This window comes from Cavia porcellus, unplaced genomic scaffold (genome assembly GCF_034190915.1).
Source record: "Cavia porcellus strain 051 isolate PalLab524CR breed Dunkin Hartley unplaced genomic scaffold, mCavPor4.1 scaffold_25, whole genome shotgun sequence".
NCBI lineage: Eukaryota > Metazoa > Chordata > Mammalia > Rodentia > Caviidae > Cavia > Cavia porcellus.
Window position 1 is genome coordinate 18,440,916 of NW_026947508.1, and position 22,143 is coordinate 18,463,058.

General features: G+C 44.8%; 1 protein-coding gene, 1 long non-coding RNA gene and 1 pseudogene across 3 annotated transcripts in view; 2 read left to right on the plus strand and 1 right to left on the minus strand.

Moving 5' to 3' along the window:
- Window positions 1-1,280: 1,280 nt before the first annotated feature.
- Window positions 1,281-12,051, minus strand: LOC134472960 (uncharacterized). The gene is made up of 2 exons (XR_010043015.1): window positions 10,684-12,051; window positions 1,281-4,111 (listed from the first exon to the last, which is right to left on the minus strand). It is a non-coding gene; the product is annotated as an uncharacterized LOC134472960 (long non-coding RNA).
- Window positions 6,362-8,483, plus strand: LOC100719605 (band 4.1-like protein 5; annotated as a pseudogene).
- An 83-nt stretch (window positions 12,052-12,134) lies between the features above and the next one.
- Rcan3 (RCAN family member 3) overlaps window positions 12,135-22,143 on the plus strand; it is a 30,574-nt gene continuing 20,565 nt past the window's right edge. The window contains exons 1-2 of one of the 2 annotated variants that reach the window (XM_005004292.4): window positions 12,135-12,272; window positions 18,355-18,609. In XM_005004292.4, coding sequence (XP_005004349.1) covers window positions 18,415-18,609 — 195 coding nt within the window. In that variant the 5' untranslated portion in view covers window positions 12,135-12,272; window positions 18,355-18,414. Of the gene's footprint in view, window positions 12,273-12,345; window positions 12,578-18,354; window positions 18,610-22,143 lie in introns of those variants that run through there. The other variant, XM_023565696.2, reaches the window with a different exon arrangement.

Below are 22,143 nucleotides of genomic sequence, written 5' to 3' on the forward strand. Positions count from 1 at the left end.
GCTTGTGGCACACACCCATGATCCCACACTTGGGAGGCTGAGGCAGGAAGTATTTCACAAGTTCAAGGCCAACCTGCATTGCAAAACATGACCCTGTTTCAAAAAAAAAAAAAACAAAAAAAACACTCGTGTTTAAGACAAAGTATACATCTCGTTTCTCCTTTATAACAGTTCCCGAAGTAAGCTTTCACCTTATCCCTGTTGTGCAGATGAATAAACTAAGGCACAGGTTGAATAGCTGAACAGCAGACTCCAGCTGGTCTCTCAGCCACACCACCTTTCCAGGGATGTTGGAGTGGGGTTGGGAGGGCATGAGGTCTGCATGCAGTTGGGTAAGAAAGGGGACACAGTCCCAGGAGGCTGGGGATGACAGGTAGAAGTTTTTGCCCTGAAGCTCCAAGGACCACATGTGGATGCTCCTGACTGCTGACCAGACAGGGACTGAGCTCAGCCGGTCACAGAGCTGGAACAGATTTTAGAATCATCCAGGAGTCTCAGTCATTGTTTAATGAAACAGCACAACTCTGTAACATGGAGATTATTTATTCAATTGTTAATTTGTTTTTATGAGTTTTTACTTGCTAGTTTTATGAAACGAGCTTTTAAAATATGACTGGAAAAAAGTTAATGACTGTATTTAAGCTCGTTTTGCTTAGTATGTTTCTTTTAAATGAGTTTTGCTACAAAATAAATTCAGCTTTTGGTTGTCCAAACTAAAAAAGAAAAAAGGCAAGAAGGGAAACAGCATTTAGTGTAAGGGAAACAGTGTGTTTGGGCCCTCAGCACTGTGATCTGTTAGTAGCCTTATTAAATTTCAAAATGCATCTGGCAAAACATCAAAGTTATCCATATAAAATAAATGCAAGGAAGATGGCTATAAATTTGAGGCCAGCCTGGGGTACAAAGTGACTTCAAGGCCAATCTAAACTGCTTAGTGAAACACTATCTCAAAAAAACAAAAACATAAAATAAATAATACAAAATAAAATACATGCAAGCCAAGAAACAGGCACGCACACTGTCAGCTGCAGATAGTCTCTAAGGGTGAAAAGAGTGGCTCGCTGGGGGTGTGACCTGACCAGCATGCCCTGTCTCCTCCCTCCAACTCTAGTCCTCTTCCTGCTCTCTCTGCTCTGGCGATCAGGAAGTGAGCAGCTTTCTAATGCCACGCCCTCCACCTCGGAGCCGGCTGACCATGGATTGAAACAGGGAGCCAAAATTAATCCTAGCTCTTAAATTGTCAGGTATTTTGTCTCAACAGTGAAAAGCTGATTCTGCCCTTTTAAGGAAAATAAAAAGCTTTTATTGATAGAATCCACATAACATTATAATTTACTCATTTAAAGCATATAATTTAGGACCAGGGTTGTAGCCAGAGCACTTGCCTAGCTTTTGCAAAGCATCACAGAAATGAAGTGTGAATTTCAGTGGTTTTTAGTGTAGTCATAGATGCTGCAACTGATACAGGGTAGCAGAAATAAAGATAGGTAGAAAAGAGACAAGGAAAATTATAATTAAGGTCTCTACTCACTGGATTTGTTTATGCTTCTCTTCTTCCAAGTCCATCACACCCCAAATTCCTTCAAAATACTTTATAAATTAGCTTAGTTGATAAAAGGCAGGGGCATCCTCCTGTGAGCCAGCTGGTGCACCCTTCCACCCCAAGCAACCAGCTGATTTAAGAAACACAGGCTGAGATGATAGCCACTGAAGTAAAGAAACAAATTAAGGGCCAGGGATTTAGCTCAGTGGCGGAAGCACCTGCTTGGCAAACAGAAGGTCATGAGTTTGATCCCCCCCCAAAAAAAAGAAAAAAAGAAAGAAACAACTTAATGCTTGTACTGTTGGTCAATTTTGAAGGCCCAAAACTGGTAATCTGAGTATCTATTTAGAGGATAACAGTATGCAATATAGTAACTATGGGGGGTTTCCTACCTCTTGCTTTTGAAATCCAATATTGTTATTTTGTTTTGTTCTGTTTTATTCCCTTTAAAAAAAAAAAAGAGCCAGGCATGATGGCACACTCCTGTAATCCCAGCACTGGGGAGGCTGAGGCAGGAGGAGTATTGCAAGTTTGAGGCCAGCCTGGACTACAAAGTGAACCCAAAGCCAGGCTGAACTGCTTAGCAAGACCCTGTCTCAAAAACACCAAATAAATAAATAATTAAAAAATAAAATAAAGGACAGGAACCTGATATTAAGATAAGGGAACAGACTGACGAGTCCAAAGAATAATTGTATGTAAAAATATTTTAAATTAGCTGGTGTAGTGGCACATGCCTATAATCCCAGCACTTGCAAGGCTAAGGCAAGAGGACTGCTACTAGTTTGAGGCCAACCTGAGCTACACAGCAAAACCTTGCCTCAAAAATGTTTAAAAGATAAAAAGATAAATATTTTGAGCTCCAGAAAATAATGTCTCATTCTCTGAGTGCCCATACTCCTGAGCGTATACTTTTTTCTTCTGAATAAATATTTTTCATGCCTCTTACTGACTAGTCCTGAAGATTCTTCTTTTGTGACAGAAGTCAAAAGACTTGTTCTGTGCGTAGGGCAGGTAGCAGTTATTCCTCTCCTCCGGGAGCCTCTCTAAGTCATGTCCAGTGATGTAACCATCACTGCAGTCAACTTTAGGACATTTTCATCTCAAAAAACAAAAAAGAAAGAAAAGTGACAGGCTCCACTCGTGTGGGACTCTGCCAGGCTCAGTGTGGAGCCTGCCCAACATGGCGCTGACCCCTAAAACAACAGTCTAGCTCTCCTGTACGCGACTGCTGGTCCCCAAACAATAAACTTTCTGTCTCCTTTTTGTGCGTGTGCCAAAGGTCCTCCAGTCACCTCCCGACTCCATCCCTCAAGTAGTCTTGATTCCCTATGTCAAAAAGTCCTACAGTCCTCTCCCAACAAGGTGACCTGTCCACTCCCCCAGGTTTTATCGCCTTTGAGGGCCCTTGCTATCTTCAGCAGCCCTCCCTTGCAGGCAATAAAGGCTTTTTTTGTTGTTGTTAAATCTCTATCTTTGTCTCTCAACTGCACCAAAAAAACTAACAACATCAACAAAAAGAGTAAGTATTGTTGAGGATGTGGAGAAAACATACTCCTGTTGGCAGGGATCAAAATGATGTAGCCACTATGGAAACCAGTATGCTGCTTCTCAGAATTTAAAAGTAGGTATGGTGTGGCGGCGTATGACTGTAATTCCAGCACTCGGGAGGCTGAGGCAGGAGAATCACTGCAAATTTGAGGCCAGCAGGGACTACATAGTGAGTTTAAGGGCAACCTAGACTATGCTATTTTCTAAAACAACAACAAACTGAAAAATAGCATCCCTAGCTGGGTGTAGTGGTGAATGTCATAATCGCAGCTCACTGTGAGGTTAAGGCAAGAGGATTCCAAGTCTGAGCCCAGCTGGGACAATTTTGCAAGACTCTATGTCGAAAAATAAAAAAGGTTGGAGATTAGTTCATTGTGACAGTTCATTCCCAGTACCAACACCATCAATAATAATAATAATAATATGATCCAGGAATTTTGCTTCTGAATTTATACACCAAAATAGTGAAAGCAGATATTTATCCACCATTATTAACAATAACCAAAAGAGAGAAGCAACCCAAGTGTCCATCGGTAGTCTCCATTGATAGATAAATGGATAAACAACATGTGGTATATACATAATGAAATATTATTCTGCTGTAAGAAGGAATAAAATTCGGACACACGCTATAATACAAATGATCCTTGAAGATGCTATGGCTATGAAATAGATCACACACGAGAGGACAGACCGTGCATGATTCCTCTCAGGTGAGGGACCTCAAGGGTCCCATTCCAGGCAGAGTAGAGTGTGGCTGCCAGGGGGGATGGGGAGGTAATAGTTCAGTTCTGCAAGATGAAAGCTTTGGAGCTGGTGGTGGTGACGGGCGCAGGACAGCATGAGTGTGCTTAATGCCGTGAGCTACACTTTTAAATGGTGAATTCTGCCAGGCGTGGTGGTGCATGCCTATAATCCCAGCACTCAGAAGGCTGAGGCAGGAAGATTGCTGCAAATTCAAGGCCAGGCTGGGCTTCATAGTGAGTTCATGGCCAGCCTGAACTGCATAGCAAGACCCTGTGTCAAAAAAAAAAAAAAAAAAAAAAAGGTGAATTTTATGTTATGCATATTTTACAATTTTTAAGAAGAAATCCTGTATCTTTAACTATCTCGCCCCTGTATGTCCTAAATCCCCTATGCTTCCCTCCCAGCTCTGGACAACCACAAATCTATTTCTGGACTCTCATAGATTTCTGTATTCTGGACTTTCACCGGTGTGCATTTGTATAGCAGGAGGACTATTGTGACTTTGTTAGCTTAGCACATTTCCCAGATTCACCCAGGATGCAGTGTGTACTTGATCCCTCCGATGTGTGAGAATCTTTCCAGTACCTAAGGGCACACAATGGCAGCCCTTTGCCTTGTCCCCATCATCCTGGGACAGGTGGCTGCTCTGGCATTGCCACCTCCACAATCTTTTAGGGTCCTTTTAGCAGACCAGGTACCTACTTCGTAACTTCACATCTCGATGGTGGTTGTCTCTGTAGCACTGTCACCGCTCAAATCACGCGTGTGCTTGCAGAGCCCCTGGAATCCCTGGGCCGTTCCCGCAGCCTTGTGAACAAGGGAAGAGGTGCCCATTCCTACAGCGGCTCGTTTCCCATGCTCCATTTGCTCCCTCCTTCCGAGGGTGCTCATCTAGCTTTATTCTCCCCTCACCTGGAACTGTACTAAAGCAGGAAGTAACGTTTCCCAGTGAATTCAGGAATCACGGTCTAACAAGCAGCACCACGGCTGGGAGCTAGCTCAGCGGCACGAGCACCTGCTTGATAAGCATGAAGTTGTGAGTTCAATTCTTAGTACCCAATAAATACATAAAAATAAAGCAGCACCTGCCAGCATGCAGTGTCTCGGGCACCGCCATCCCAGAGACACCAATCTACAGCCTATTCAACAATATCTGAGCTAATGGACAAATGAAACAGACTCATTCTGATTTAAAGAAACACAACAAGGTGAATTGCTACCCAGCCCCCTCCCATGCTATAGAACATACAGGAAGATGTATTTCCTTACCCAACCCTTAAAATTACGCAAGTGTTTAAATTTTTTTAAAATGCAGGCTTCTTTTTTAATAAAAACCAAGTCATTATTGATTGGTGACATTTCGTTGGTCTCACAGTCTTTCAGAAGCTTCCAGAAACATTCAAGCCTCAAACATCATCTCCTGAGGGAGGTGCTACTATTATTTCCACTGAGCTAAGAGGAATTAGGTTTAAAGAATGAGATTTGCTTAGGTAAACAGCTAGTGAGTGCCACACAAGCAGGGTGGAAGCTTACATGTTCTGAAGACTTTTTTTCCTTGACCGTACTGAGGAGGGAAGCCAGGAGCACTTTCTCCCTGAGCTGCATGCTCAGCCCTCTTTATTTATTGAGAGACAGGGTCTCACTCAATTGCCCAGGCTGGCTGCAAACCTGGGATCCCCCACAACATCCTCCTGGATAGCTGGGATTACAGGTGTGCACTGCCCATGAAACGGGCTCGCTGTCTCCATCTCTGAGGCGGGGTGATGGGAGAGAGTGGGAGCAGGAAGGATGCGGTGGAAATTGGTAAAAGTTTTCTGAGAAGTATCTAGAAACGTGTACCCTGACATTTGCTTCTGGAACTACAGTTAAAGTAGTTTCCATTAATAGTTTGTTTTAATTACTTTTCTCTAGTTGCTGAAACAAAATATTGGATACCCAAAGTTAAAGGAGGAAAATTTTATTTAGTTCACAGTTGGTAGAGGTTTTCAGTCCGTAATTTGCTGGCTCCAAGGCAGGGTGGCATGGCAGATGGCCACAGTTCATGGTGACAGAAGCCAGCAAAGGCAACAAGAGCAAGAAGGGGAGGAGCATGGGAGAGCAAGCCTCTTTCCTTCCCTTAGATGGTAGGCAGGCTACCCGCCCTAGGGCAGGTGCAGCACTCACACGGCCAATCCCAGCACTGGACAATGAACCAATCAGAAACTAAATTCAGCCACCTCCAAAAAGCCCACCCACCATGATCACATAAGGCTTTGGGGGGACATCCAGACCCAAACCATAACACAGCCAGATAAGAGAAACAAGAAATAACCTAGAAGTATGTACGTACTATGACATACATTGGGGAAATAATTTAAGATAGAGTGTGACCTCATGCCTTTATATTAAAATAAATTTTCAAGGGATAGCAGTAATAAATAGAAATCCAAATAGAAAAATAGAAGTCAAAAAGAGAAAATGGCAGGGCTGGGGATATTGCTCAGAGGCACAAGTGCCTGTCTGGCAAGCATGAGGGTATAAGTTTGATCCCTGGTACCAAAAAAAGGAAAAAGAAAATGGCTGTCACTGTTAATTAGACTGCAGTAAGTGAAGAGATCACAAAGTAAAAGATCAATACATCATTTTTTAAAGTGTATGAAATGTCAGGCTAGGGATTTAGCTCAGCAGAGTAAGCGCCTGCCTGGCTAGTGCAAGGTCGTGAGTTCGATCCCTGGTACCAAAAAAATATATATAAAATGTCTATTAAAAAAAGAGGAGCACAGGGTGTCTCCATTTCTATGCATCCCCCGAGAAGTCACCCCTTCCTCACGCTCACCTGGGAGATTTTCTCTAGGCTGCCACACATATTCTAAGTCCATAGGGCACGTGTCGGGAGTCCCTTCTAGATGATACTGATGTTAGCATGGATTTCAAGCATTGCTTGGATGGTACAAAAAGTATCCACAAGCAAGTAAAAACTGGATTGCCTTATCTACGTCTTCAAGGTAAGTTTTATTCCTCAAACAACCTTCATGAAGGACTAACCCAATTTTTATTTGTCCTTCGGTTAAAGCAAGATATTCTCAGTGGAAAATTAGATACAGCAGCCAGCAGCTGATGATCTACAAACTGAACTTGCTGGCGATGATCTTGCTGAACGGAGCCCCGAACTTGTCTCTGAGTTCAGGTTTCTGCCGGTTCAGACTGAAGAGACGGAACTAGCTATTTTTGGGAAATGGAAGGAAAGCAGAGGTCAGATACCTGCACAAGCTGAAACCAATTACCTGAACACAGCCAAATGGCCAGCAGTGTATGGGGTTGATGTGCATGCAGTCAAAGTTAGAGATGGGATTGATTATGGGTTAGGACTCCCCAACAGGAGCCCTTATTTTTGAAGGCGAGACCAAAATTGGCTTATATATTTGGCCTCAGATAACCAGATTGGATTTTAAAAAGGATAAATTAACCTTAGTGGTGGTAGAAGGTGAGCAGGGTAGAGAGCAGGAGCAGACATTTGTCTTTAGACTGGATCATCCAAAATCAGGCGACCATTTGTGGAAATGTGCCGTGGAGCATCACGCCTTTTTCCCCCTCGAGGCCCTGCCCAGAAGAGTTCTCATCGCTCAGGATTTATATGACTAGGATCACGATTTAGGTATAGGGGGAAAATGAGTTTCAGACTATGAAAGCTGATAAAGCAAGAAGATCAACAGCCTTCAAAAGAAGACCCAGCAAACGGCATTCTCCCCGAACTGTACAAATGAAATCAAGGACACGAAAACCTGAAGAACTCCGTGTTCAGATGGTGTTTCAACCCAGAATCATGAGTCACAACAGGCTCGGGGTGTAAGATCTGCTGTGTGTATGATCTGTCCACATCCTCCAGTCCCGTGCTGGTGGAAATAGAGAATCTCCCTTGGAGTTCTGAGACGGATCAGTGCGACAGGAAATGGCTCTCTGCTGCCAGGGACTGCTGCCAACAAGGTGGAGGCCAGTGGAACATGAGGCCCAGATCGCAGAGAAACTACCCAGCCTGCATCATGAGCACTGTGTGATAAGTGTGGGGTGCTTATTCTCCTGGTCACGCAGCCGTGACTGAACTGTGAGTGTTAAGCCTTTTAGGCCGTGGGGTACTTGTCATCCAGGTGATGGGTACCTTATCTGGTGCTTATAAAAAGATCGATCACATGAGGAGTATTTGGGAGGGTTTGTGTTCTACTGAGTCACAAGTTTTCTAGCGCTGTTTCGGACTGGATTCTTCCGTGGAAAGGAAGAGAAGCCCTGCACCATCCTTGACAAGGACAGCTGTGGCCATGGTGGAGAGTGTGTGTGTGTGTGCCACTGAGACTCTGGAGAGGGTTTTCACAATTTTAGCCTGTTAATAAATGACTCAGAATATCTCCTAGTTTGTGCTTGGCTGACAACCTGCCACGTGCTCTCCATATACAGCGAGATTTAAGGAATCTTAACGTTAAAAGCCCATCCAGAAGGAAGCATGATCAATCATGATGTATCAGGCTTTTTATAGTATTTTATGATGATGTTCTTACACGCATTTAATTTCTTAAAGTGGCTAATTCCTTAATTTTAGTGAAGTGCCTTGTATTTTAATTCATAGAAATTTTAATATACTTTTACGAGTAGCAGGCCCAAGAGACTGTTAGCAGGTTAATTTTAAGACATTTCAAGGAAAGGAACCAGCTGTGAGACAGATCTCATAGGAGGACTGAAATGTGTGGCAGATCATGAATTTCAATGTCCAGCAGCACACCCTGATTAATGGGAGGCAGGGAGAGAGAGAGAGAGAGAGAGAGAGAGAGAGAGAGAGGCAAGTGGGTCTGTGGAGTGAACACAGGCTGACCCCCAGCTTCTCCTCACTTCCCCGTTATACCCTCTCGTGAGCTGACCTCTCTCATAATCCAGAGCTGCTGTGTTTGCTCCCTTCCACTTTTGCTGAGTGCTATCTACTAGAACCAGACACAGTTAAACAAAGTTCTGGGAACTTATCAGTGAACAGACCAGATGTTCTCGGTGGAGACTTGGGCACTAACCCAGTAATTTCACAATTATTCTCTTAATCTCAACTGTGACAGAGGCTATAAAGAAGAATTTCAGGATCACTCCCCAGGGTATATAAGTTGGGGTTATGTTTGGCTGCAATGGATACCTCACAAGTTACAAGGATATTTCTCTCCTGAGTAAACGCAGCCCAGGGCTGGTGTGGAAGCTTTAGTGTCACAAGGGATTCAGGCTCTTCATCTTTTTGATCCACCATCCCAACATGTGGCTGCCATCTTTTAAATTACCTCTGGGCCCAAAATGGCTGCCAAAACTCCAGCCATTATATTGACAATTCAGGGTAGAGAAAGGAGGAACAGCAAAAGGTAATGAGTATGCCTCTTAATTAAGATAGCTTTCTTTTTGCTCATGTATCACTGGGTAAAAATAAAATTTTACTTGTTTTTTGTTTTTATTTTTGTTATTTTTCAGACAGGGTCTTGCTGTGTAGTTTAAGCTGGACTTGAGTTCACTTTGTAGCCCAGGCTGGTTTCGAACTTGTGATGATCCTCCTGCACCAGCCTCCCAAGTGCTGGGATTACAGGAGTGTGCCATCATTCCCAGCAAGTTTTACTTGTAAATTGATTATAATCCAATTAACGTTTATTGAGCACCACTAATATGTCTGGTAAAAAGCAACCCTACAAGGCATATATTATCAATTGCATGTAACAGATGAAGGCTTAAAAAGTTTAAATTTATCTCAAATTCACAGTTAGTGGTAGAGCTGACTCTGTAAAGCCTGTTCTCTTTTCCCTGCATTTTGCTGCCTTCCTCCACCAACAAAACTAATGAAATAAGAAAAAAAGCCTGATGCTTATCTTCTTGAACTTTACTTAAAACGAATCCAGTACATCTGTACTCTCTTGGTATAGATGCTTCTTTTGTGCAATAAAATTTTTAAGATGTGTCTATGTTGTTATGTTTATATCAGCAGTTCATTCTTTGTTGTTTGAATATGCCTTAGTTTGCCACGTGCAGTGGTGCATGCCTGTAACCTTGGCACTCTGGTAGGCTGAGGCAAGAGATTTCCTAGTTCAAGTCCAGCCTGGGTAACTTAGTGGTTTGGTGAAACATTGTCTTGAAATAAAGATATTTTTTAAAAAGGGCTGCAGTGTAGTTCAGTGTGAAAGCCCTGGGCACAATACCCAATATCAAAAGGGGTAGGAGAGACTATAGCATAGTTTGTCAATCTTTGGCTGATGGATACTTTGGCTATTTCCAATTTGGGGAGATTATACATAAAGTTGTCAAGAGGGTTTTTGGATAAGACTTTTTTCAGTGGATCTTTGCTGAATTCCTCTTGCACATATATCTAGGAGTGGAATTTCTGGGTCACAGGTTAGGGTGGCTTGATAAACCCAGTTTCCAAAAACACCTTCTTCATGCCTTCTGCCCTCCACCAGCACTGTGTGAGTGAGCCTGCCACCCTCGGGCACCTGTATGACTGCCACCTGCAAACCTAGTAAGGACTTGCAGAATATTGACTGTTAAATCCACTCCAAGAAGAAATCTGAAATGAAATTGCCCGTCTGGAAACTTTCCTGCTTGGCAGGAGCCGAGCGGCTCCGGATCTGCAGTGTCATCTGAGGCGTACTGCTCGAGTTTTCCAGGTCAGCACCGCCCTTATGGACCTTGGCACGGGTTTCAATGGACCGGCCACCAGGGATCACTTTCACGCTCTCTTTCTGTCTGCCTGAAACTCAAGCCTCACGGGGCTGGAGAGAGAGAGGGAGTGCTGGACATGTGAGACCCTGTCGAGTTCATTCATAACAGGCATGTGTTACACGCTGTGCGCCCCTCACCTTGCTGGCCAGGACGGTAGAGAAGGAGGGTGTGGGAGACTCCACTTCTGTTCTCCAGTGCTGGAGTCGCTCATATGATAGCTGGACAGAGACGAGACAGCGATGCTTCCCTTGCCCGCAGGTAACGACTCGTGCCATTCTGGACTCAGCTCTTGGCCTTTCTGTGTTCTATTTGCCCCCTGCCTGGTCACCTCGTGTAAATCCATGGGTTCCAGCGGCCACCTTGCTTCCCTCCCAAGTCACATGCAGGCTCCACACATATGGTTTCCACCCATCTATGAATTCTCTGTTGCTCAAAATGTATGTATAACTCATTTATCAGTTTTCAATAGAAGCAGAATCCTTCTCTCTCTCTCTCTCCATTTCTTCCTCCATAGCTCCAGGGCCACAGTCCTCTCTGTCTGTCAGACCTCTCCCAAGCCCATACCACAATCTCATTGCAATCAGCTGTCCCTTTTCATTTTCCTCTCAAGCCGTGGGGAATTTGAATTTCCTAGGATGGAGTTAGCCGCCGGGGCTCCAGCAGGTGGCTCCTGCTCGGAGGGTTTGATAAAGATGACACAAAAGTGGGAGGAGGATTGGCAGGAAGCCTGCGGATGGCAGCAGAGGGGAGCCGCTGCCACTCCCGGGGCAGGAGAGGGGAGAGTGCACCAGGCCCAGGAGGGAGGACCCCTATGGGGAGGCAAAGGTGTTTGGCTAGGAAGGGAGAAGTCAGAGGACCAAAACCCCTACCGCACCCTCCAACGTCGGATCCCTTTCCACGTTTTTTGTTTGCGTTTTGTGGTTCTTTGTTTGTGTCGCTGTACCGCTGAGCTACATGCATACCCGGTCCTCTCTGATGTTTACTGAGACAGGGTTCCGACGCCTGCCATGGTGTGACTCCCACTGTAAGCCAGGGGACAAGGGTCCCGGGCAGCCGTGCACACTGGCATCCTCCCGAGGCTCAATCAGGCCGACAGAGCGGCAGGAAGGCGCCTTTCCCGCCTGCTGGTGGCCTCTGCGCCCCTGAAAGCGGGACCGTAATCCCGGCTCGCCGGGAGCGGGCGGGCGCCGGGGACACAGCAGCGGCGCCTGGCGGCCCGAGGCCGGTGGCGTTTGTCCTGACCTGTTAGGCGTCCCGGCGACTGTGCTGCGGCCTGCAGGACGCGGGGAGAACCTGTTTCTGCGCACGGGGGAGCACGATAAGGTCGTCCAAGGGCTTACTTTTCGGGGGTACCTAAGGCCAGCCCCCCACCTCGGGGCGGCCGCTCAGGACGTCACAGGCGGGGCCCAGGGCTCCGGAGGCGCGGGCGGGGCGCGCGTGGAGAGAACCGGGCCTGCGCGCCCCCGCCGCGCGCGCCCCCGCCCCGGCCTGGGCGCCTGCGCCGCGCGCCCGCAGGAGCCGAGCGGGAGCCGGAGCGGGAGGCGGCGACGAGGAGCGCGCGCCCCGGCCTCGCTCGGCCTAGCGCCGCCCGCGTCCCCGCCGAGCCGGCCGCTCCCGCCGGCGTCGAGGGCGTGGCGGCGGCGACAGCGACCCGGCCCGGCCCCGGCCAGAGTCTGCGCCCCAGGCCGCGCTCGCCCCGCGCGCCGGGCCAGCCGCGGAGACGCAGGTGAGTCGCCCTGCAGGGTGGGGCCCGCAGCAGGCGTGGGGCGCGGGGCCCCGAAAGTTGCGAAGGAAGAAGTGGCAGCTGCCGCCCCGAGGGGCCCGGGGGCCCTGAGATGCTGCGGCCCTGCCTCCCCCCCAGTCTAGCGCCCTCCGCCCAGGGAGTCCCCGCCCCCAGGGAGCCCCGGCTGGGCCGCGGTGCAAGGGCGGCTCGGGGTGCAAGACCCTCGCCGCCTCCCTCGACCTGCCCGTGGCGTTTCCAATTCCGACTTAACAAACTTACCTGTCTCTGACCGTCTGCTGCCTGGACAGGTGAGCAGTCAACATGGTCTCTTTCTAGGTTGCTTCGCTGTAACTTCCATGCAGAAATCTCTTCGTGCCTTTTAGAGATTAGGATACTAGCACGGGGAGCATAAACTAGGATGAGTCAACCTAATGCTGCTCAAAGCCAATATATTCCTTTTCCCTTAGTGAGCGCTACCTACTATATACAACATTTATTTAAACTTTTCATAGGCGGCTGTACATTTCACAGAAGTCTGTGATGTGCTGTTTGGCAAGAAAGGGAACAGATTTATCTGTAGCCGTGATTACATATGATTTAAGATATCTTGAGACCGTCAGTAGCTCTGGTTCAGTATGTTACACTGTGAAAATATAATGTTAAGAGTCAGGGTGTAGGTGTTTATGTGTTACACGAATTACTTTGTTTTAGTGGGGAATTTTATATTGATATTCTAGAACTGGATTTTGGATGCAGAGAAACTGAAAAGCTGGAAAACTAGGCGCCTCTGTAGCCATGTCATCAGCTTTACATTTTAATCAGCAAACCATTTCCTAGGCAAGAGGTTTCTGTGTGTTCAGGGGAAAACAAGATTGTTCCCTGCTGTTGAAGTGTAGCATGTGTAAAGCTTTAAAACGTGTGAACATCAGAGTGGCAGATGGGAAGCAGTTTTGAATGATGGCAGTGGCATTGTTGATCTAAAGAAAAAGGAAAACGTCATGAAAAATGATGTGACTGAGACATCTGTTAGGCTGAAGCGTGCGGAATATTGGAGGCTCCAAGTTCAGTGCCATCCATTTGTTACTTAGCTCTCCTTCCCCCCAGCACCACGCAAGGTGGAGATCAGACAGGACCTCCGCTTTCTTTGCTCCTGGGATGTCGTTTTCTGGAGGGGAAATGAACTACAGTAGGACAAACAACATCGGTTCTTTATAGCCCTGTATATTTCAATTATTCTTTAAAGCCTGTTCTTTTCGCGGGTGCTGACAGTTCATTGTTATTATTTTCATTATCTCTGACATGCTAACGAACACTACGCTGCCTGGTGGAACAGGAACCTCAATAATTAAAAAGGACCAATTCTAAATTATCTGTGAAAACAAGACATAGGTCAGGAATACCTACAAAATATCAAAAAAAAAAAAAAACCCTTTATTTTTGTGTTGTGCTGTTAGGAGTGCAGGATCTTGCCCGTCCCCAGTAAGTGTTCTACCCCTTAGTTACACCACAGCCCATAATTTTCATATATTTTACTTTATTGCTGCCCCCCCAGCTTTTTTTTTTTTTTACGACAGCTGCAAAAAAATTCTACCTGTAAGGGGTAAATGATTTTAAAATCAGAAGGTAGAAGCTTCATGATAGACACTCAGAACCTCTAACAGTGTCGATCCTGAGTGATTTTTTTTAAAAGCTCAGTCTAAAATACAGTATGAAATGAAATACACACTTATTTCCAGTATGATGGCATTTTGAGCATGTCAAGAAAATTAAAAAGTGCATCTGACTAAGGTATTAAAATGCTCCCAAGTATATTATTTAGGTGTTTTCAAAATCCTAGAGGAGAATTTACCTTGTCCTTATTAGAGCTGAATATGGATATTGACTCCACGTGCCTACATTTTGCCTGGATGGATTGCTCCTGTCACAGGCTTGTTGTAGCCGAGCAGATGGTCATGCTTCTTGGAGTTTTTCCACTCATTTGATGTTTCCATGAAGAAACAACTTGCCAGAAGCCAGCCAGCTTCAGCTACAGTTGCGCTGGAGGTGAGGCTGGGCCCTGGTGAGCCCAGACCTTCACTTACAGAAGCAGGGTGATAGGGGTTCAGTGCTTCCTGCTAGGCCAATAACGGTTCCTGGGGTTGGTAAATAGGGGAGAGCTTCATTTCCTAACAGTGTGGCACAAGCTCCAGTAATGCCTGCAGAGAGCCGAGTTTACCTGCTAAGTCACAGCCAAGCTGTCTGCTGTGATCTCTTTGTGTATTTCTCATTCTTGTCAACTTTAACTGCAATTATGATGTCAGAAAATAATGAAGTGGTTGACAAAGTTGACTTTAGCTATATCCAAAAAATTCTCTCAACTTTTGAATGACAGTGATATCATAAGTATTTGCACGATGATTTGAGATTCTATAAGACCCATAAAAGGACACGATGCCCTTCTCCAACTTTTAAAACAAAAAAATATCTGTAAATGTTTTCATACCAGGCCCAGATGACCACCTGTGTTGGTTGTCAGGGATTCACTTTATTGATAAGTTCGCTACTAAATAGTTTTCTTGAAATGCTACAAAGCGTTGTGGGGTTTTGTTGTTGTTGCCTTTAGATGGTAGGAATTAGATCATTGGGGATGTATCCTTTTTTTCCACTTTATGATTTGACTATCACTTCCACCAGTAGGTCTGATACTACTAAGATTATTTTAACCCAACAATGTGTTAACATAGACTGTGCCTCTGTTAAAATAAAATGTTAGCATTGACTATATGCAAAAAATTACTCTGAGCACTTAGTATGCATTGTCTTATCTGAGTCTCCTAATCTTATTGGGTAAGGATTATCATTATCTCCATTTTGTATTAGAGGAAACAAAACAGAGAAGCAATTTACCTAACATAGAGTATTGGGGAGCCAGACATCAGATCTAGAAAGGCTGGTTCAGAGTCTGAGTAGCTCTCTCTGAGCCATACTTAAGGTCTGCTAGGATTTGTTGTCATCACCATGGTATACTAGTGATTAATCATTTTCTGGTATCTAGAAATGGGTAAGAAAATGAATTAATGCTACAATCCAAAGATTATTAAAATATTTGGGACCAAGCAGAAACAAAGTAATAGTAATCTAAAAACTCTGAAGGAAAAATAGCTTATAGGACATTATAGGAATAACCGACAAAATTTGAATGTAGACTAAACTAGGCACAGTTTTATGTCAATGCTAAATTTCCTCTTTTGGGTTCCATGGGTTACGTAAGAAAGCAATATTGTTCTTACATACTGAAAGTACTTTTGGAGTAAAAGGAGATCATATATATATATTTATATAACATATAGTCAATGTTATATGACATATATATATATATACATCTTATTTTAAATGATTCTGAGCATGTGTATAAAAATAGAATAATAAACAGGCAAAATTGTTAACTCTTGGCAAAAGATATTCAGGAGTTCCTTGTTCTATTCTTACAACTTATTTGAAGTTATATCAAAAGAAAAAAATACCCAGAATGGAAGGTAGAAAACAGGAAATGAAGGCATGATATTCTAAGAATTTTGTTTTTAAATCAGGTGAAGGAGTGTTTCCTATGTTCGGGTTAGGAGAAAGAACTTGAAACAAACAAGCAAAAAATCTTATCAAGAAGCTGAGGGTGTAGCTTAGGGGGAAGGCAGACTCAGTATGCACAGCCTTGGGTTCAATCCCCAGCACTAAAAATAAACCTCCAAAAATCTCATCAAAAATAGGCTGAGTTTCTTAGATTTCAAAATCTCGCACCCTCCAGAAAAACTGGACATTATTTTCGCTCTTTTTCATGGGTTGGGAGTGGGGCAGATAATAACATCAGTGTCTCTAAGAGATGCGATGTCATACATTTGATGACACCACCATTGGTTGGGTCTATCGGTTCCCTGCCCCAAAGCCTTTAGTAGCACGCTGATATTGCCCAATTCTTATGCAAAACTCTGCAGCCCCACTTGCAGGAAGCCTGGCCCACCGGTGTCTTCCTGACTTTGGCTCCTGCCACCCTCTCCAGACAGTTTCCTGTGGCCACACGAGAGCCGCTGGCCTTAGTGCATGCTCATCTGTCTTCCTGACGTGGCTCATGCACTGGTGACTTTCCCTGGAATGCTCTGCACTCTTTTCCTGCCGGAGCACAGCTCACCCTTGAAAGTCTCATCATGACCTGCTTTGGGAAGCTGTCTAATCCCAGGCGGAACTGAATCTCCCTTTGCCCACGCTGACCTGTGAGGGAATCACAGCGCTGTCTGCTTTTTGTCAGTAGTCCTTATTAAGCAACCGCGAACTGGAAACTATGCCAGGGATTCAAAGAAAAGAGGATTCAAAGGAACCCACAGTGTGGTAGCCAGGAGTGATTTATAAACAAATAGCCGTAATATAAATAGAGGACAGAGAAATAAGCAAAGGGCTGTGAGAGCCCCACACTCTGCCCGACAGCTTAATGTTGGAGAAGAGTTTGTAATGAGAGCCACAATGAGACCCATCCCCTGCGGCCTCCGCCCTCCCAAGGCCCCCTTCTGATTGGTGATTTCTAGCACAGTGATCTAAGGGGAGGAATCAGTTAAAAACAACTGTAGGACCCAAGTAAATCAAGGTTCAGTAACATGCTAAAACCCAAGCCTGGAGCTCAGAAGTGAGGGGCTGTGTACACCTTTGACAGTGGCCTATGGATCAGTGGTTTTCAGTGTGTGTAGGCGAGGGAGACCTGTGGGCACCTGTGAGTCTCTTGGGGGACTTGGTATGTTTTCTAGAGTCTTGCCTGAGACTCCGAGGCTGCACTCCTCCTTCCCGCACAGCTTTGGGGCCATCCTTCCTGACTCAGGAACCACGTGGCTCCAGTGTGAATCAAAGCACTCAGAAGACTACGATGAGAAAAGCAGGGTGGGGCTGTAACCTCAGAGAGACTTGTCAAGCAGGACCAAGACTGAGGAGGACAAGGCAGGGCACCAGAAGTCTGGGGATGAGGCAGGCGGGTGACCAGGTCATGTGCTGCCGAGCCAGGCCGGGTCTGAAACAAGGTGCCAACTATCAGAGACCTTCGCCGTCCAGAATGAGCACAGTTGGAGCTAAGGGACAGTGGCAGAAATCCAGCTGGACTGCACTTAGGAGTGTCTGGCATTGAGGAAGTGAACACAATAGACACAGATTACTCTTTCCAAGAAGTTGGCAGGAAAGGTGAAGGGGAGAAATAAAATGGAAACTAACAGATTAGCACATATCGAAGGAGCAGTAGTGATGATCACTTCATGTTTTTGTGCCTCATAGGTTTTTCTTGATATCCGTGTCCGCATCTCAAAAGTTGTCGTGTCTATGGGACTCTGCTTGGTGGGCGTGGGGTGCAGCTCCCTGATGGAGCCAGACAGGCACATACAGTTCCCAAACACAGACTGTGTCCTGGTGTTTAACAGAGGGGCCCTGGCAGCTCCAGGCCCCCCCGCTTAAAATTGGTGATGTTTAAACATTTTGGAAAAAGACATCTTTTGGATTGCTTCTATGTTTAATTTTGCAACTGTAAATATTTCTAATACATGCTCACAGAAATTGACTTTATAGAGAATTTTGCTTCTGAGTAATTTAATTCTTTGGAGGCAATTATTCGAAAAGAAAAATCTTGGATGAGAAAGACGGAGTGCATAGCAGACCATATTTCAGGGTGCAGATGGTGAGTGGATCTGTGTGGGTTTGATTCTGCTTTGCCAGTTCCAGTGTTTTAGACCTAAAACCCAAAACAAATATGTGAAAGCAGTTCTAGTCCACATTTTCCATCCAACTGCTTGTAAACTAGTATACACATTGGTGTGATCTCGCTTTACCCTTTCTTTCCCAGTTTTACTAGGAAACTCTTATGTTCTTCTTGATACATCATTACCTTGCAAAACACACTAAGCAATTAAATTCCTCTATATGGAATTCATTTATGAGTACTGAAATGACTTGATTTAAATGCTGATTGATCTTTCCTGGCTAAAATTGCTTTGCTTGATGAATTGCTGTCTGGAGAAACTGATTAATTGGAATGCTATGCGGTCTATGGAGTTTTATCTAGGTATTCTTTTTGTTTTAACAGCAGGAGCCTGGTAGACATCCTAGTATTTTCAAAACGGAAAAGACCGGCTTGTAGGGGACAATGCTAAGGGACAGGATGAAATCTTGGAATGACAGCCAGTCAGATCTCTGTAGCAGTGATCAAGAAGAGGAAGAAGAGATGGTTTTTGGTGAAAATGAAGATGATTTGGAAGAGATGATGGATTTAAGTGATCTGCCTACCTCCCTTTTTGCTTGCAGTGTCCACGAAGCAGTATTTGAAGTCCAGGAACAGAAGGTAGGCCCTCGACCTGCCCATGTCCACTCTGTGGGATCCATGTGCATTGGGGAAACTAGAGCGTCACAGGTCCCTGACAAATGAAATACAGGAAGCAGGGGTCAATTGTAGACCTCTTCACGTATTTGAAAAGTATCCCTGTGCAGCAGGGGGAAGTATCTAAAATATTTCCACATATGTTTTGAGAAGCACTGGTTTTTAGTGAATTCTCAATTAAGTCTCATTTATTAAATCTCCTCGTTCATTTATTCATTGGTTACTGAAGAGTATAACAGGAAACACTCATGACCTTTAGCCTGGCTGCTTCTTCCTTGGGAGTCACCAAGAAGGAGCCAGAACTCTCCTGGGGCTGATTCTATAGCGCCTCTTGGGCCTGTTTCTGATTTCATCCTAACGGCATTGTGTTTTTCCCTGTGACATTTCTTGTGTTTTATAACTTGATTGGGGAAAATTAACTGAATTAATTGTCATTAAAGCTTAATCTCCTTCAGTTCACTTATTATTTACATTGATGCCTCGGTTCACAAACTTAATCCTTTCCACAATTCTGGCCAAAAACTGAATTGGACAAAAACTGAAGCAAATTTCTCCACTAGCTCAACATTGAAGTTAACTGTTGAATTTGATTTGGTTCTCATCCAATTTGATTTGTGGCCACAAATGTGGAAAGAATTAAGTTCATGAACTGAGGTATACCACTGTACCTGGCAAGACAGCTTTTAGTGTGTGTGTGTGTCTGTCTGTCTGTCTGTCTGTGTCTGTGCCCGTTGTCCCGCGTAACTTCACAAAAATGGATAAGCTCTAAAAATATTCCCGCCTCTTACACATTTTTCTGCCACGTACACATTTTTCGTGTTCTGAAACTTTCTCTCAAAGTGCATCCCTGGCCCTTCGGTTTGTATCCGTGTGCCCAGTCTTTCCTTCCAGTGACTGTGCGGAGCAGAGCTAGGTAGTGCCTCACTGTGTGAGACACTCGGTCGCTGCAGGGCCCAGAGTGTGAGCTGTGCAGCGTCTGCCGCACACAGGTTGACTTCCAGGTGTGACACAAGATGGGATCTCACCGCCTTTAGAAGCGCTTGGAAGTGCACTAAGGCATCAAAGGAGATGGCTCGAAGCTGGGTGGGACAGGAGAGCTCATGAGGACGTGGTGTGCCCTGGGGTTGGAGAAATATTCTACAGGGAAAGGAAAGGGAATTTTGGCCAGAGGGAACAGAACGTGTGTGAGAGCACGGTCAGGGGACTGTGGGTCATGCCAGGATGGCGCTTCCTGGGGGAGAGATGCCCCCGTGCAGAGCACTCTGGGATATGGTGTGGAAGCAGGTACACTGTTCTGCGCAAGGGGGCACCAGCCAGAACTGCGCAGTGCAGGATCCGATGACGGATAAAGGACAGAGGCGAGCCCAGAGCCGAGGCTGAGAGGCCGACCCTGGGGTGCAGGAGAGAGGAACCGTGCCCTAGGTTTTATGTCTTCCATGGTTGTTTTCTGTTCCTTTCCCAAGTTCAGTCACAACTTAGAAATTCTGAAATCTTCCTCGTGTTCACACATCTTTAGGAGCCCTAAAATTTCATGTTATAAATGGTGACATTAACCTTATTATTGGTGATTGTAAGAAACCACATGAATGACTTTCAGCCTTTGTATTGGAGAGCGATCAAAATATTTTTTAAAAATTGCATCTGTGCCGAATATGTGCTTTGCAGACTTTTTCCTTGTCATTATTTCCTGAGCAGTGCAGTGTAACTATTTACAGACGCTCACATTGGCTTAGGTGGTGTAAGTCACCTGGAAATGACTGAAGTGTACATAGAATCTTACGCATCTGAGGAGTTTGGTGTCTGAGGGGTCCTTGGACAGATTTATCTTCAAGTTATAAGAATTCTTTCAAGAGACCTCACAGCCTTAAATCTATTTTAACTTTTTCTTTTTAACTACCATCCAAGGAATGAGTTCTTTTTGACTGTCTGTCTGTATGTCTGTCTCTCTTTCCCTGGTCAAAGGGATAAGTTCTTAATGATTCTTTTTTTTTTTTTTTCTTTTGAGACAGGATCTCGCTCTGCAGTTCTGGTTGGTTTTGAACTTACCATGTAGCCCAGACTAGTGTCAAATTAAGAGTGATCCTTCTGCTTCAGCCTCCTGAGTGCTGGAATTGTAGGCATGCGCATCAACACCTTGTTGATTTTCATTTTAAAAATAATCTGAGGGTTCTCTCTAACCCAGATTTATACTGGAAATCATCTCAGTAGAAATTTTCATAGCAGCAATTCAATGGAAGCCACATTGTCTGCAATGCTTAGTCACAATGAGTTTTATATAACTACTTCACAGAAATATTTGAAGTTGTACACTGCATCCCGCACAACTCTCAAAGTTCCCAGGGAGGGAGGGGAAGGATGGATGGCAAGAGATTGGAGAAATAATACGAGACAGAAAGCTGAGGTCAGGAGGAGTCCTCCTCTGGATGGGAGGAGGAGAACTGTTCGCCCACTGAAGTGCATTTATTTATATGTTTGGCGGGTTGGTGTCACGTGACACCCCCTTTGCCTAGCAACCTGTTGCTTGGATTGTCTCGGGGGCTGGTGTTCTCTGGACTGAAGCCGCTTGTTCACGTGGCTTGCCTTGAGCACTCTGTTCTTAGACGGGCTTTCCTCGCCCCTGTATGTGTGATCAATTTCCAGCTTCTGCTGTTCCCTACAGTTGTATATATCGTCAATTGGATATGAAATTTGTGCAGAATTCAGTGTTTCCTTTACGGTTTTCTACTCCCTTCTCTTGGAGTCACCTATTCAAACAGGCCATCAGGTTGTGTGCAAGGCCAAGCACTTCTGATGAATTTTAGGCAGATTAGTGCAGTTAGTCACTTAATTTTTGAAAAGAAAATATTTTACTGACCTGAATGGATTTTTGTCTTTATAGCTACCTCATTGTTGAAACAAACTTGTACACTCCTCTGAATAGGGTACAAAATGTAACAGAGGGACCATTATCATGTAAAGGTAAATCTTCATTTATATTGCTAAGTTTTAACTGTGTTTTCATCAGTGTTTCTTTTGGTTTTTTGTTTTTGTTTGTTTGTTTTGGTACCAGAGATAGAACTCAGGACCTCACCTTTGTCAAGCAGGCACTTATGCTGCTGAGCTAAATCCCTGGCCCTGTTTTTGTTTTTCGAGACAAGGTCTCGCCATGATGTAGTTCAGGTGGCCATCAACTCACTGTGTAGCCCAGGCTGGCTTCATACTCACAGTGACCCTCCTGCCTCAGCCTCCCAAGTGCTGGGATTCCAGGTATGTGCTACCACTCCCAAAGCCTGGCTCATCAATGTTTTTTTAATAGCATGTTATATGAGGGAAGAGGGCAATAAACCCAAAGAAAATGAGCCATAAAAAATAAACTGAGGAAAAGGCTTATCTCTTCACTTGTATTTACTCAGCAGCAGGGAGCTAGTTTTCATCATATGCTTAGCTAATCAATAACCCCATCAAGAGTACTGGAAGGTTAGTACTTCATTTTCCTTTAGCATGCTTGAGTTTGTCCTA